The sequence below is a fragment of the Sphaeramia orbicularis genome, chromosome 9, assembly GCF_902148855.1.
Source record: "Sphaeramia orbicularis chromosome 9, fSphaOr1.1, whole genome shotgun sequence".
In the NCBI taxonomy this organism is placed as follows: Eukaryota; Metazoa; Chordata; class Actinopteri; order Kurtiformes; family Apogonidae; genus Sphaeramia; species Sphaeramia orbicularis.
Window position 1 is genome coordinate 23,964,964 of NC_043965.1, and position 17,471 is coordinate 23,982,434.

A 17,471-nucleotide genomic window follows, 5' to 3' on the forward strand; every position below is an offset into this window, starting at 1 on the left:
AAATGACACATGAAATGTTGTGTGTGTCAAAGTGACACTATGTCTCTATTGCATCTACTTACTCTTTGGCCTTCACACATTTGAGCTATGGAGAAGTAATCCTGTGGCAAAGTGTCAATGGTGTGTCTACTCTAAGTAATATTAGACTTCTGTAGAAGCAATATACATGTTTTAATTATTTTTTGGAAGTTTTCTGAGGTGGTCTTTTTAGGTTACTACTGTTTGGATCATTGTAGTCTAGGATACACAACCAAAGTGGAAATGCCACTCTGGTTTTATCATAGGTTATGAAATGCAGAAGACATACTCATGAGATATTAAGGTGTTCTTTGAAGCTTAAAATAACCTCCAACGATGCTTCCTGAGTTACATTTAAAAGACTAGTTCCTAACAATTTGTTAGCAGTCATATTTTTCTCCCTCTTACCACATGACCTTGTTGGTGTTTTTATTTATAGCCTTGGTGTAATTAAGTCTACAGCACACAGGGGATCACGGTGACGTATGTGAAATGCCTTGCACATTTCCAAGCCATTGGTTGCTCATATAGTTGCGCAACTTAAGTAATTACTGCCATTAGCTCAGCTTTGAATGGATACATATTTAGGTGCTGCGCTCACTGGATACCAGTCGGACTATTTACAGTATAGTGTGTCCAGGGAAACCCACAGGGCAGATGTATATATACTATAGCTGTTTATGTCTACTTTTATTGTTTTATTGTCTCAAATGATATTAGGAATGGACTTCACACATCCCTTAGACTATAAAGATGCATTAAACCTTCTGTATTTGGACTGTTGAAAAAAGAACATGGACCTATTTTTATCTTTAACCATCCCTAATGTTATATCCAATCCAACTTTATTTGTAAAGCACTTTAAAACAACAACAGTGGACCAAAGTGATATACAGAAAAATAAATAAAAAGCAAAATAACAGAGTAAAATATTAGAATAGATTAAAAGACATAGAGCTGTAGGAAAAAAAAGAATAAATTAAGCCTAAATAAAAGAATAAAATACAAGAATAGATTAAAAACATAAAAAGGTGTACAATTTAAAAACAACAAATAAGAACAATAAACCAATACCAAATAAAACAAATGAATAAAAATAATACATTCAGACATCTCACATGGTTTCAAAAGCCAAGGAGAAAAGATGGGTTTTAAGAAGGAATTTAAAAACAGACAGAGAGGACGTCTGTCTTATATGAAGAGGCAGATCGTGCCATAGTTTCAGAGCTGCTACAGCAAAGGCACGGTCACTCCTGAACTTGTGCTTAGTTTTTGGTACAGTCAGGAGCAGTTGATCAGCTGACCTTATATATATATATATATATATATATATATATATATATATATATATATATATATATACACATATATATATATATATATATATATATATATATATATATATATATATATATATATATATATATATATACATATATGTATATATATATGTGTGTGTGTGTATATATATATATATATATATATATATATATATATATACATATATGTATATATATATGTGTGTGTGTGTATGTATGTTTGATTGATGGATTGCAGGAGTGCAAGGACTTTCATATAACTCAATTACTCGTCTCAAACAGCATCTAGGGGAATTTAATTGATGAATCTTTCCATCAATTCCCTCCAAACCTTTATTCTTTGAACTCCTGCTGCTCTCTTCATTGGACGTTGTAACCAAGCTCTCTATTAGATAATTACACCCAAAATCCACAGTTATGATGGAAAATAGGATTTCGGCTGTTTCCCAGAACTGTTCCTGCTACAGCTCTGGGGAATAATAATTTAATGGCGCACTGTTCTTTTGCATCTGCTTTTAATATCATCTAAGACCTCCTAAAGTCAGGATAATAGAACATGATGGCACTATTATACACTCAGGTGAACCAGAGCTCGAGGGGAACCGTAGGCAGAGCAAGAAAGGCCACAGTTTGAGTATCTGTATGTGTTTCTAGTTACTACAAGACTATCGGTCCAAAGGCACTGAAGTGAAGGACATGAACCTCCCTGAGGAAGTTTCAAGAAGGGCTGCTCTGAAAGGAATGTGGGGCTGCTGACATTCACACGTCTTCAGTTACTACACAGTTTGTTTAACCTTTAATTTATGTAAAGTTGTGTATTTTTGCCTCCATATCGTGTTCAGTCAATCTATGGCCAACCCACCAATCATTTATTCTATGCAATAATTCACTTTTTTCCCCCTCAAGTGTTAAAATTAAAAGAAATTTCCAGTTGCAGACAGATGAAGTAATCAAAGAGGGAATTATACATAAGAGACTAATAGCATCAGGCTTCAAAAGCACAAGCACACATACATAAAAAAAATAAATAAAAAAGGACCAAACGATTGTAGCCTCAGGTTTCATGGTCTGACTCACACACTCAGTAATACTCATTTGGATTGTGTCTGAGATGATGACAGCGACCTCTCCATGTTGGTCTCTATGCTGAGAGTTCAGGTTTACTCATAATTCACCATAACCACAGTGTTTTTCAACGCCAGAAACATCTGAAAATTTTACAGTTTGGTCTTAACCGTTTTGAATGGTTCCATAAATATCAGCGAGTAGACTTTGGAGGAACTTCCACTTTTTTTTTGCCCACATGGTATTAGTTAACAGGCACTTAAATCTATAAAAAGAATAAATATACACACATTAAACCACTTTTTAAAGGAAATATTGCATTAGAAAGAAGTGGGCTGTGTTATTATATCTCTTTTTTCTCACTCTATTCATTTTTTTTTGCTGTTTTTCAGGGCTCCCAGTGTCCCTAAACCCCCTCCTGTGGCACCAAAGGTAAAGTCATATATCACTGTCTGTTAGTGCAGAAAAAATAAGATAAAAATATTTAATTAAAGCAGCATTCCAGGTGCAAACAGGCTCAATGAATGAATTTTAGGAATTTTTTCCTATACTTTTCAATACTTTATATTGTTTTGGATGAAAATAACTGTTTGTTTTTATTGTTATCCTTAAAACTGAATTCAATTTGATCTCAAGTGTTTAGTTTCTGCCATTTTTGTATTTAAAAAAAATCCATCCATGAAATTTTCCATTTCAAATATTTATTGAATCTGAGACTGAATCATTATTGCAGCTTTAAAAAACACTATGGATGCCATGCTTTAATCGCTGTGATTGTTTGTATTTACTGATTACACCCTTCTGAAATGAGGCCATATACGTAATGTAGTTGCATGAAATCCACCTGTGTTTTTAAGAATAATGTGAAATATACTGATGCTTCCCTGTTTAGAGACATAACACATGAAGTAAACATATTGATCATATTGAGTCACTGATTGAAAATAAAGACAGGGTAAGTTCAAATCATAAAGAAGCATCAGTATATTATGTGTGATTTGTTTTTGTGTGTGTATCTGCATGCTTTTCTCTCATGCCTGTAGGACGACAGATTAACCATCATAAAGCCAGTGGCCCTCACGCACCCCCCTCCTCCAAATCATCCTCATCCTCACACCTCCAGCCCCACCACCGCCCCCTACAACAAGGCCCCCAGACCTTATGGGGGCTGCGGGTCAGAGAATGAATACCCCCCGTCGCAGTCCCCTATAGCTGCGTTCATTCCATCCCCCTCCTCCGCCTTCACTCCTGCGTCCTCCATCTCCTACACCAGCCCTCCTCCACCACCTGCTTCTTACCCATCCTCTTCCTCCTCCTCCTCCTCCCCCCCTGTGCTCGTTCCACCCCAGCCCTCGGTATATAACACGCCGATCAACCTCTACTCCAACGAGAACGCATGCGAGGTAGCCATGGGGCAGAGGCGGGGCCTGTTGGAGAGTCAGGGCGGAGCCTTACCATTGCAGTTTAATGGGTGAGTGGTGGTCTCTGTAAGCCAGTGCAATAAATCATTTCTTGGCACTTTGATTATCTTCAGCATCCTCCATCTTGGCTCTTTTCAGGCTTAGATAAGACTCTCCGTGGCTTTTCTGTTGCTGATAATTCATTCAGAAGGCATTTACTCCCTCTGCCTTATACATCAGTGTATATAAAGATATAAGATGTGATGGAAAAACAAACCCAAAATAGAAGTACATAGCTTCCATGTTGCTTCTGTAATGCCAGAAACACCTTGACAGGGATTGGTCATCACAGCCGTCAATCACCCATTTTCATGTCCTTCCTTTCTGAGACTGTGATCGGCCATAGTCCTGTGTCATGAGCCTGAAAACAGAGTCAAGAGGAGGTGCAGGGGTCCTGTTTCCTCTCAGACCACTTCAATTACAATATGCTGAAATTCTTGAAAGGTATGGAATTCTTTCCTCCAACAAGACCAAAAGACATTTCCTATAGAAGTATACATGGTACTGGCTCTATCCATGCTGGATGTGGTCAGAAGTGAATAGAACATACTGGAAAATAATGATCTAGACAGACAATAGCTTGGCTCTAGTGGAAGAGAACACTTCATTTAGTCTTTAAATGGGTTTTCAAGTTGTTCATACTTTAATCTTGTAAATACAGATTGATGAATTAATGATCTAAAAACAATAGAACCAACATTTGTAACAGTTATGAAGAAAACCACTATTCATATAATGAGAGCATGACCTCATATGAACCCAACATATGCTTTTTTCTTTTATACATTATGCTTTCATTTTTGCATAAATAATTAATGAATTCATGTTCATAAACAGTGTTCATTATGGTCCTCGATTGTCTGCCTCTTTACTGTCCACCCTCCTCCATCTTTTTTACCTTCCCACTGTCACTTTTCTCACTCTGTTTCTGTTTAACACCAACTCCACTTTCTCCAAAGGCATAGTGAGTTTAGCTTTACGACGATGATGAAGCTCAGTGTATATATAGCCTGCATTGGTAACTTAAGACTCCATGGCATTCTCTTTGCTCTTGTAGCAACTGAGTCAGTCAGTGAGGGTTTCAGCTATGCATCCATGAAGATTTATCACTCACGTTATGACAGACTTACACACACTTTTTTCAGAGTCTCGTTTTTATTAGGTAATTTCAGAAAACGGCCTTAAAACAAAGAGGTCACAATGGTTATTTTTGACTGATTTCACATAAGGAGCCTTTTGTGACTCTGTCAATTTAATCATTTCATGTCATGTTTAAACTCTCTGTGCTGTTTTGTGTGCAACACACTGACAACATGATCATTGGTTTCTCCTTCTGTGAGACTCAGCAGACGCCAGGGATCTGCACAATATAATCTTACACTGTGCACTCATGTGTGCATGTACAAATACACAAGCTGGGCTTCAGGAAGGGTACATAGCCTCCCCCAAGTACCGCAGATGACATTTACACACCACCTTAATAAACAGGATCTAGATTGGTTTTCAGTATTTGTCCAAATTATTTACACCTTCACGTAGGTCATTTTACCACACATTTCAGGAAGTTTTCAGTATCTGAGAATCACATTCCTGAGTCACGTTTTCATGTAATTTTTCTCGTAAAAATTAGCAGTAAGTTACGTGATCTGTTTCAGTGTCACTGAATCCATTTCGTATTTACTATATTTAATTCTGTTGCTGAGGGTCGTACAGAAGAGTCATACAGTAAGAGACGACATGTGAGCTTGTGCATGTTTCTGCATGCTTTAAATGAGCTGTGTTGTGCACTTCATTTCAGAGGGGATTTGTGTGAAACCTGTCACTATTTTGTCATATGCCCCAGAATTTGACCATGACCTGTACCCTATGTCAGTGTTTTCTCTCTTTTCTCTCTGCTTTCTTCTTGTTCTTCTGCTCTGCAGACTGCAGCTCCTCCTCCAGTCGCAAAGTTAGTCCCTGTAGTTTGTCAGAATGTCTGTATTTTTCTGCCTGCTTTCCTTTGGATCTTCCCTTGTCTGTATCTTTGTGTGTTTGAAGTGTTTACTGGACAGTAACAGACGTGTCCTTATTTACTAGTTTACCGCTGGTATTTTTGTTCAGTGCACTTTATGTACCAGCACATTAAATCAGCTATTAATATTTGTATGAGATACAATATCCTATAGTACTTATCCCTATTGTAAGGCACAAAAATAGTTCACATATACACAATATGTATAGTATATGCATACAGCATATATTGTCAGATACTTCAGCATATAAAGAATGTGTGCCAGACTCACATAGAGCTGTCAGCACTCCCACACCCGCATAGCTGCAGCTGTGACAAGAATGTGTTGAGAGCCACTCATAAATCAGTCTATTCAGTGTGCTAGGTGAGTGTGTCGGTTCATGTGTGTATTTATAGGTGATTTATTGACAGCAGTGCCTGAAAAGCCTTCAATAGCTCTGTGTGTGTTATGTGTGTGTATTCGACCTGAGGGCTGATTTACTGTCAGCCAATTAGTATCGGGCTTGTCAGCGCCTTAAGGGAGAATTGCACATGCACTTTGTGGTATTGTTCATGCGTTCAAAAAAAAACACAATGGCAATAGAACCTCATTCAGCTGCACACACAGTCAGAACAATGGATCAACAAAAGACGCATAATTGGAATAAGAATTTAGATTTAAAATTATTAGCATTTAAATATCCTTAATTCAGAATGAGAGTCATAAAAAAACATACAAATCCAATAGCACCACCATGTGGTTGAGAGAAGAATTGATTTGTTTTTTAAGATCGCATTCTACATATCAATGTGAACAAATACCTCATATTTTACTGATGTTTTTGCATGAAGCAGAGGTTGTGTTCCATCAGTGCATGTCTTGTTCCTCCTTTAACATTTCCTTAAATTACTGAATAACTCTTTTAATTCTTTTCTGTTGTTTCTATCCTTCTACGTACCTCTCTGCTCTTGTAGTGGACCTCAAAATATTTTGAAGTAAGTCATTTTGCAAAACTTTATCTCTAAACTGAGTACACTGTGTATAGTGCTGGTGAATTTCTCCTGCCCTTGTTTAGTCTATTTCTGTTTTCTTTTCTCTTATTGTTCTTCATTTGTGGTTTTGAAGAAAACCCCAGGCACCAAGGTATTAGCCTGACTTAAACTTAGACAACAGATCCATTTAACTAATATAGAGTCACATAGTGTCTTCAGCTCATCTAATACATTTGTGGCATCAGTCATTACACTCTTTACTTGTAGAATAATTCAATCTGCTTCCCATTCTAACCCCATCCTTCTAATTCAGTTAATATACATTGATTATCCATCCATGCTAAATTTAACACTGTTTTATAAAGTAATAACTGGAATTTTTAAGCGCAAGATGATTTTCAAACAATTTTGCAGATTTGCTTCAAGGGGCCTGTGAAACCTTTAAAGAGGACAGAGTAAATGATATAAATCCTTGTTTCTGTCTCAACATGACAGTGAGTCTCTGATAAATATATGCTGATATTCTTCTCCTGTTACTGTGCCCTTCTTCAGAGCTCCTAGGAAACACGTTGTGGAGACAGACATCCATTTTTACCATGTGCCCACTCATGCTGATGCCAGTAGAAAGCGTATAATGGAGGACACAGAGGACTGGCGCCCACGGACTGGGACTACCCAGTCTAGATCCTTTAGGATTCTGGCTCAGATCACTGGCACTGAGAATGGTAAGTGAGCTCCTGACAGATAGATCAACAACCATCGAAGGAAGTGTCACAGTCTCTGCAGATTCATTACACAAGCTGGTTTTACTGTGAATGAATGAAAACACACATCCTCTAAACATAGGCACACACAAATATGTCACATGCTGTTTCAATTTACATCTCCATCAACATTTAGTCCTGCATTATTTAACCTTAAAAATGTGCGTTAATGTCTCTGTTATTGTTCTTGTTTGTTCTCCAGCTCCACAAGAGGATGCTGATGCAGCCAAGAAGACAAAGTAAGTGCATGGCCATGTTAATCCTCACTTAACATCACATTTCTGATGAAACTAAACACGTCATCATACGCTTCTAATCATTCCAGCTCAAGTAGAGTGCATTTATAGAGCAGAAAAATCTCCAATTCACCGCAGCACACATCTGGTTTTTATGGCTTAGATAAGGAGGAACTGATCAGTGCTATATGGGTTCTTCCTGTCTGCCAAACAGGCAAAAGCCAGACCTTTGTGTGCTCTACTTTATGACCCTGCTTAAATCTGAAAACTTCAAAAAACTAACTCTACATTACATTTTTTTCTCTACTCACATTATAAAAGGTTGGGTTGAAACACCAGCCTGCAGCAGCTGCTCTGTGTTTGAGTTATTGTGTAGTTATGGAATATGTGATGATTTATGTACACTTTGTTGATGTGTGTGCATTTGGTTGTGGATGTTGTACTATTGCAGTGCTGCATGTTGTTGGGTGGATTGTTGTTTTGTTCTCAGTACAGGTAATCCATTTGTCTTGGTGGTCTGTGGCACCATAGTCTATAACTACATCTCAGATCATGTGCTTTAACATGCAGGCATTTCCCCTGGCTTGGTGGTGTTGGTGTGTGGCTTTCTGATTAAATCATCTTTTTAGTCAATGCGTCTATAGTTCATGGACACTTTGACATAAAGAAAACCATTTCATCACAGGAAATGATGTATTCTTTGCTGCCCATTTCCTTTCTGTGTATGTATTGATTTCTGTCATTTTCTTTTCGGATGATGACAGCAATACTGCCCATTTCATCATATCAGAATGTCCTCTGTTACGTTTGCGGTGACAGCTCACTAAGCTTTCTGTGTGGAATGGCTTACAGTGTGCATTACAGCAGAAGTAGAGCAATTACCTTCCAAAATTTCCTAAACTATCCTCTCCTCTGTTTTATTGTCTGTCTTATCTTGTCTTCCTGTCTTATTCACGTGTCCTGGATGACAGAGTGAAAACGCACACCACTCGGTTGGTGGTTGGCCCTAAGTACCACGAGCTGAGAGACTGGCACCACGGAGTGTCCGCTCGCACCCTCAATGTCCAATAGACAATGTTAATATATACAAATATGTGTATGTTTGTCTCTCAGTGTGTATACTGTACACTTTTCACTGCCATAGGGTTATGTCTATGAATTTGACTGCTTATGAGGGTTGAAGATTGCAGACTAACAGGAACAGAGGAAGTATTGTCAGAGGAAGTTTACCAGAATGAGAGCTGTCAAAGAAACTGTTGGGGTCAATCTGTGTATGTGTGTATGTGCACGCACATGTGTGTATGCATACTTAGACTTGTCTTTCATTATTATTTTCCAGTACAGAGTTTTCTCTAGGTTGCATAGCCTTAGAATAAAATGTTCCAAATATATGAAGCCCACTGATTTGAACTCTTAAAGTAAAGATTAGGGGAAACACACATTCTTTTCAGTGTCCACTTTGTTAGATCCAGTATCTAACTATACATATTTCTAAGTATAATAAGTGACTTCATGAAAGTGACATTAAATATAACGTGCTTGACAACATATTCCAACATAGGAGTCGGAATATATATTTCTGCAGAACAACTATATTTTATTTGTAGTGTGCCTACCCTGACTGTGATAAATACAACACACAGAACCTGTCACTGCTGTAATGAGAAGTTCTGTTCTGTTTAGAGTTACTCAAGCAATATGTTATAAATAATTCACCCTGTGTTCATGTAAAGAATGACCATGGCAAAAATTCAGATTTCCTTCATCTGGATACTGGCTATTGATGCAAAACATGCTGTAATAAATAACATAGGTGCTACACTTTATTTTCACCCTTGTTATTTTCTGCAACACAACAGTATAATATTGAAGTAGTTTCACTGTTGTACACTGGAGTTAAGGGGCTTCCCAAAAATAGCAGCTTTGTCTGTCAAAGATCAACCCAAAGATGCATTGACTCGCTTTATGTTAACGACTGTAGACTGTCATTAAAGGTATTTATTAACTGCTCTGAAACACAAAAGCAGAAACTTGTATAACTGTACGCTATGGCTTGTTTACATCTGTTATATCTGTTGACAATGACACAGATTCTGCCTGTATTTTATAATAGAGTATCCTCAAACACACTTGACATCTGAGAGTGCATGTATTTATATACAATATAAAGCCATAGTTTATGTGCCGTGATGCAGGAATGTAACAGACTCTAGATTGATGCTTTAAGACTTTTTCAGTGGTATAAGGGCTGGTAATGGTAAGGATGGAAGTTATTTAGGTTTGATAGAGTGCAATGTCACTGTATAAATGCTATAAATGCCTTGTAAAGCAGAATGCTATGTAAAATATTTCTCTAGTGCCTTCATAATTATTTATCGCTTTGTTTACTGTCTGCAGATTGTGCTAACTTTTACTATAAAATCATAATAATGTTGCACTTTTAGAACTGTTGGGAAATTAGTAGCTGAGATTCTTTTTCTGTTTTGAGTTTGAGAAAGTATATAGTTATTATTTAGCATAGTTAATAAAGCATATTTTTCTTGTTTCCTTTCTTCTCTGTCTCTGGTGTCCCTCTTCTTCCTCCTTTTTCTTAGTTCTTGTACTATTTCCTCTTCTGAATCTGAGAACAAAGAAGAGGTCAGGTATACGTTATCACCTACAACTGTTTGTCCACTGCTTCAGCTTCTCCCTCAACACAGTTACTACTTTAACATCAACCACAGTCACATGAAAACTCTCCCATTTAACTGCAGAATCTAACGGCTCACTTGTAGTCCGCTGCGCACAAAATGATAAGGGGTAGTCATCGGAAATGCTGTGAGAAATAATTTTATAACACTGATTTTTATTTGATACACAGGAGTTTTGCAAGCTTTTGCACAAATCTGATCTCAATGCATTTGCTGATCTTTTCCATACTGTCTCCTCTCCTTATACCAAGTAAAATTATGCTCTGCTAACTGTTACCTGCCAGTGTGAGATCTACAGCTGATCACTCATCCAGACATGTAGGCGTCTCATGTACAGCCGTCAATGGCCTGAATGGTGCAGAAGACACACCTCCTCCTGCTGTCATTGACCAACTGCAGCGACAGACAGTCAGCTCATCAGCCAATCAGCAGTGGCCAGACAAGGACGCCACAAACCCCAATTTTCCCTTAATTTCCGAGAACAATACACCATCTCCAATGCAATTTCACCTTGTTGCTATGCCGATAAGTTCATATGATATGTTTTGTAAAATAAGTCCTACTTATTTGTCTAATATGAACTATTCATTAGCTCCGATGTTGGTACCTTTAACATATTCGGACTCAGCCCTGAGGCCAGTTTCATCATCACATTGTAAAGTTTCAGATGTAAACCCAGATTATAGTTCAGGATGTTTGTCTGTTAACATGCCCCAATCTCTTCATGAGTCAAGACCAGTTTGTACCCAGACTCCAGCATCCTGCTTGCCTGTTTGTAGTGTTTTACCTGGACAAACAGTACAATTATACTCTTCATGTGATAGCGTTAAGGGTATTCCACCTGGAGCATCAGCTTATTCAATCCCCATCCTGAGATCTACTTCAGATAAAAGGTACATTAAGCTCTACAGTCTTACAGGCATAAAGAGTTATGACAATATTAATAATACTGGGTTACAAAAAAATATTTTTTGCAAGTTGTCTAGGTTTTTTCAACTGAATTAGGACCGTTTTGCACTGCTAAATCCAAAAATGACATCTGTTTTTCTCAATCAGGTCAGGTTTTTTTTGCTAATTTGATTTTGAAAAATTTGATCTTCTCACAATCTGTGCCCAAACTTTATCTTGGTCACCAAGGTTAATACCAAAATAAGACTGGTAAGTACACTTTATGAAACTTGTGACTTGATTCCTGTTAGGTACAATGGTGTATTCACCGCAGATGTAGCAGAATACGTCAGGCTTATTTTTGCAAGATCTTCTAGTCAAAGCCATTTCATTCACCTGTAATATTAAAAAAAAACATTAATCATAAATTGGCAAAAGTAAAATCTTCAGAACTTGTTTATTGCAAGAAATATGAAAGAATTTTGGATCATATGATGTGAAAATGCCCATAAATATAAGCAAAAATGTTAAAAAGCCAGTATGTAGCATAGTTCAGAAAGTTGACCTGATTGAGCAAAATTAATGTGATTTTTGGATTCAGCACACCAAAATTATCCTAAATCGGCTCAAAAAACTTAAATAATAAATTTGTTGTTGACCAGTGTAATTATAATCTTTTTTTTTTTTTTTTTTTTTTTTTTTTACTTGACACTAGCAGTTCCCCTATAACACCACTAGATGGCAATGCAAATTCAGAGAAATTTGAGTCCAGTATGTCTGTGAATGGGCATGATGAAGACGACCACAAATTACACACTCTGACTTTTGAGTGTGTGACGTCGGAGGCAGCAGCACAGTGTGACGTTTCACTGTTAAACAGGTGCTGAACAATAATTGAAATAGATTTTTTACAAATTTAGCAATTTTTCTATGACAGGTCCATAAATTGCTTTAACTTTCTTTTCAAACTTTGTTGTCTGTCCTTTCTCTGTCCTCTTAGTTTCCAAGTCGATACCTCCATATCTCAGGTATCAGCACATCATCATGTACTTACTACCAAACCCGTCAGGTACAAGATTTTAATGATTTTCACAGCACTATTGCAATAAAATATTAGTCTCACTATTAACTGAAAAATATTTAGTGCAGATGCATAAAAAATAATCTTCTGGGTGTCTCACTATCTCTATGACTGAATATTTTTATGAATAGGAAAGAGCTCCTGTCAAATCCTCTAGAATTCCTGCCCAGAGCGGCTCCTTGCCCCCCTCCCCTCACCCCCAGTGCCCCCAAACAGCTCTCAAAAAACACACATGCTGAAGCTGCTATTGCAGTGCATGCCAGGTAAAAAGGAGCACGCAAGGAAAATGTCAGCTTTAAACCCAGTCCTGATCAAATCATCGTGATTTTTTTTTCCCTTTAACTTCTAAAACTCACATCTTGATCCTCTTGATTTTCCTACCTGTGCCTTCTCTGATCAGCACTACTTGTCAGAGCAATCATTTTCCTCCTGTCAAGACTGCCTCTCAATCCTTACTGGATGCCCTCCTGATCACCCCAATCACTCAAGCTCCACCGCTGCGCTTGAGAAAGAAGAAAAAGCAGCGTAGCTTCAGTGAGCTGCACCTGCCCAAGAATAAGAGGTAGATGGGGTTGACCTGCACAAACTGTTAAACATGTACAATTAAATGATAAATATACATGACTGGCTAACAATATCAGTGTGTTATATTTATCTGAGGCTTGTTCAGTGTATACTGGTGTTAAATAATGCATGCGACATCACAATAATAGCACCTAACAACACAGTCCACAATGGTGCTAACAAAACAACAAGCACGCTAGAAAAACATTTCATAGCACTGTATATTTTAATATTTCAGGCTGTGTTTGTTTGTTTGTTTTTTCTCAGTATGGTATCTTGCATCAAAACAACAGCCAACTGAATACCCCTCGCCTCACCCTCCCCTACAGTGGCCACTCAAATTGAGATAAGAATGAATTGATTGAGTATGAGAAATGACCTCCTAAATCCAGTGTTAAGTTTGTTGTTTCTGAGCTTTTGAGCTCAGAGTAGGTACTATGTACATTAGATGGTATGTTCTGAGCTACTGTAGAAACATGGCAGACTTTGTGCAGATATATAAGCCTCATAAGGTAGTAAACCGGAGATTATATGTTAATAAAAACATAATCCTACTATTATATTCAATTTCTGCATTGAGATCCTTCAATTTCTAACTCCACAAACGTAATAACTCCCACAAATGTAATAACAGTCGCCAGCCACAAACGTCATCACAATCGTATCCAGACATTTTATTTACATAGTTCAAACGGCTTCTATTATACTTAATGAGAATAAATAATACCCAGTTCATAGTGAAGCTTTTATAATAAAACCTTTATAACACTTTTGCCCATTCTGTTTCATTCCTCCACTTGTATTTATAGTTAAACATCTATTTATCTGGAATTAGTACCATGTGGTGTAACTGCAACATTTGATCATTTTAAAAAAGCAAGTACCCAAAGGACAAGAATAAATGGGAATAAAAAGAAAGATGAATGAATATTCATGCATGCATTATTTAAATGTATGTGATGTACTCATTTATTACATTTGTGGGAAGTTATTACAGTTTTGGAAACTGAAGATTTTTACCATCCCACAAACGTAATAAATTCGCACAAAAGTAATAATTATTACGCTTGTGGTAAATGAGGTATTTCATTTGTGATAGGCACCTGTTAATATGTTTTTGGTAGAATTATTACATTTGTGGGATTATTACCTTAAAAGCTGCAAATTTTTATTACATTTATGGGGAGTTATTGCGTTTGTGGGGTTGACACTATACCTTTAAATATTCGTTCCACACTAAACCTGGACTGTATAAGAGTCATTTCACCATTTTATCAATTCCTCTAATATGATTAATTTTTAAAAAAAAAGTGTTTTGAAGTATTTTTGACACATGGTCTAGACAAGGCCCTTGAGTTCATTGAACATGCCATTCACGGAATAGCAAAAGCCAAGTTTGTCCATACCATGCCAACACCAAAAGACACAGCCCATATGTCTCTGTGGAGACAGCTCATACCAACTATGACATTCTGTGGTCACCGAGAAACAACTTGGCAGCATCTCACAGAGATCAGTCATTGGTTAGTGGACGCAACTGCACACATTTAAACTGTGAAGTATGAAAAGTGTGTGTGGTGTGTGTGTGTGTGTGTGATTAAGAGAGTGAGGGTCTGTATAAATGGATGTCTTTTTCATTGTGTGTGTTTGTGTATGGAATGCACACGCATGCATAGTATAGCGTGTGAGGATTGAATTTGATCCAAAGAATATCACAGAGCTGAATTATAGACCATCTGTTGTGTGGTGGAGAGAGCTGCTGGACAGCAGTCAGCTATGTTAATGGACCATTTGTTCAGTGTTCAAACAAAATCAACACGTTTATGAGATGCATAAACCAAGTTCTTATTGTAGCTACAGTACACAAGGGGTTACTTTACATACGTGACCATTTGGGGGAATGAAATTCTCTCTCTCTTTTTTTTTTTCCCAGTATCACTTTATACAAGCAAACAAGTCTTATTTTTAGGCAGAATCAATGCTGAAAACAGACTTCTGGGAATTACTGAAGATATGAGAAACACAAACGGACACGCAGAACCGGTGATAAGTGATACCTAACGACAAAATAGGAAGGTTTTACATTATCGATGTACAGGAACAAGTTTCATTGAGCAGAAAAGGGAAGACAAAGTCAGATTAAAGCTAAATAAATGTGTTTCCTGTCCCTTTCTTCCTCCCAAACCTCTTTAATTGTCTCACCAGTTAACAAGGTTTGTATGCGGCCCAATACGTCCAGATGGTCAGTGCTCTAACCGGCTGCTATTGAATCAAAACAGTGGGCTCTCCATTAATCAACCAATCACAGTCTCAGACAATACAATTAAGCCCCCCTTTAATTGCCCTGATTGGTGGAGAATATTAACGAGCTGCGCTGTAATTGGCTCTAATGAATGAAGGACTGGGGAGCATCTTATTTCCTGCTTTACTTGTCACCTGTTGTTTGCCAATTAGATTGAGCTAATGTGAATGAATGTTGTTAGCGTTGCATCGCCCGAGTAATGTGAATAGATGGTGCTATAGCCTTAAATCTGAGAGAGAAGTAGGATAATTAGTTTGAGGTGTTTTCTGGTCTCCATTGTAGCTGAAGAACTTCTTTCAGCATCACTTAAGAGTATATATTGAATTTACTTCAGTGAATTACTTATGCTATTTACTTAATTTAACCACTTTCCTTACTTACACATAACCCAACCTGCTTATCGTACATTTCAATTCCAAGTCATTTTTTTCTTTTTATTTCTCAATGAACTCTTAAAACTCTCAGGTTACAACTTCACTTTATGTAATATTGATGAATTGATGCTAAATGCCCCTTATGTACTGCATCATCCTGTCAGACATATGGTGTATTAAATGATAATGAGTATAAACAGAGATGTTGTGCAGTCTGACAGTCTTTTTCCTATAGAGAGTTCTTAGATTAGACCTGCACCGGCTATACTGATTAGCTGGAATCGATGCTAACACAACAGTCCTCTGGGTGCATTTATCACAATCCTTGTCACTTCACTGAGCCTGTGTGTTTTTGTGTTCAACAGTGGATATAAATCACAGACCTTTGTAACCATTTATCCAGTGACATTCACCTTCTATCAGAGTGCAAGTCTGTGTCTGAAATTAACAACTGACACATTTTCTATGAATTAACTTTTTTTTTTTATAATTATCTTTGCTTATTGTATCTTTTTTCTCATGTCAAAGGGTGTCGTGGCATCAGTCAGTCACAAAAGTGGGAGACTCGTTATTTTCCTCTCCAGTCAATGCTGTCTATGTCTTTAGGTAAACCAAACACCTCTCCTCTCCTCGTTTCTCCTCTCCTCTCCTTGTTTCTCCTCTCCTCGTTTCTCCTCGTTTCTCCTCGTTTCTCCTCTCCTCTCCTCTCCTCTCCTCTCCTTTCCTCTCCTCTCCTCTCCTCTCCTCCTGTGGTGGTAAATGCAGATCATTTTGTGTCTTATGTTTGTAAAGGAAAGTCACAGCTGAAGGACACCGCTGAAATACAAAGCATCGTCTACAGTGAAGCCAATTTACACACAACTGTGATATTCTTTCTTTGTTTTTCTTTGATCTGTCATTTTCTCCCCCTCTCTTTCTTTCTTTCTTTCTTTCTTTCTTTCTTTCTTTCTTTCTTTCTTTCTTTCTTTCTTTCTTTCTTTCTTTCTTTCTTTCTTTCTTTCTTTCTTTCTGTCTTTCTTTCTGTCTTTCTTTCTTTCCCACTACACAAAACATACAGGCACAACTCAAAGTAACTATGACGGCAGTTGCCATAACACTTGTCTCCCATGAGTCTCCTAACAACGAGGCACAAGGGGAAGACAGCAGTGATCCAACTGTTGGCATGGGCTAAAGCCATGCATTATGGGTGTAATACATCTAGGGAGTGATTGTTGGCCCACCCATGTTCTTCAGCTGGCGCTGGTGAATGCACACATACTTAAAAATACACACACTCAGCGGTACTAATAGAGAGGTTATTCATTGAATATCACATTAGAAAAAGGCAGTGGAGAGGTTGAAGCCCTGGAGCCACATTTGATTGAAGAGCAGAGACTTTTTTCACCCTTCCATGGTAGCTGGATGGGTCTCCAGTGTCTGTCTACAACATGGACGTCTGAAAAACAGGAAGTTAAATAGGCATTTCACATTGTTTCTTTTGCAAGCCAGTTAAAATAATTTGTATTTGTATAAAATAACACTGAAAGAATGAACAGAAAATGAAATTGCCTTCCAAATGGGCAGTGAAAATGTTTTCCCCGTTAAGAGTGTGTTTGGTTTGATGAAAAAGTGTTTTACAAAGTACAGAAAAAGTCCTTCTCTGCAACACGTTTTGTCCTGTGATAAACTTTGAACATTTTGACGTGCGAGAGAATGTGTGACCCTCAAAAAGAATATGCTGTTCTCAG

At 37.5% G+C, this 17,471-nt stretch overlaps 1 protein-coding gene across 6 annotated transcripts in view; it reads left to right on the forward strand.

Moving 5' to 3' along the window:
* Positions 1 to 17,471, forward strand: part of pdlim5a (PDZ and LIM domain 5a) — a 73,208-nt gene that overhangs the window by 44,172 nt on the left and 11,565 nt on the right. For 2 of the 6 annotated variants that reach the window (XM_030144042.1, XM_030144041.1), the window contains exons 4-9: positions 2,795 to 2,834; positions 3,446 to 3,873; positions 6,828 to 6,848; positions 6,979 to 6,996; positions 7,398 to 7,570; positions 7,812 to 7,848. In XM_030144042.1, the coding sequence (XP_029999902.1) occupies positions 2,795 to 2,834; positions 3,446 to 3,873; positions 6,828 to 6,848; positions 6,979 to 6,996; positions 7,398 to 7,570; positions 7,812 to 7,848 (717 nt within the window). Of the gene's footprint in view, positions 1 to 2,794; positions 2,835 to 3,445; positions 3,874 to 5,784; positions 5,811 to 6,827; positions 6,849 to 6,978; positions 6,997 to 7,397; positions 7,571 to 7,811; positions 7,849 to 17,471 lie in introns of all 6 variants that reach the window. The other 4 variants (XM_030144045.1, XM_030144043.1, XM_030144046.1 and 1 more) reach the window with 4 other exon arrangements.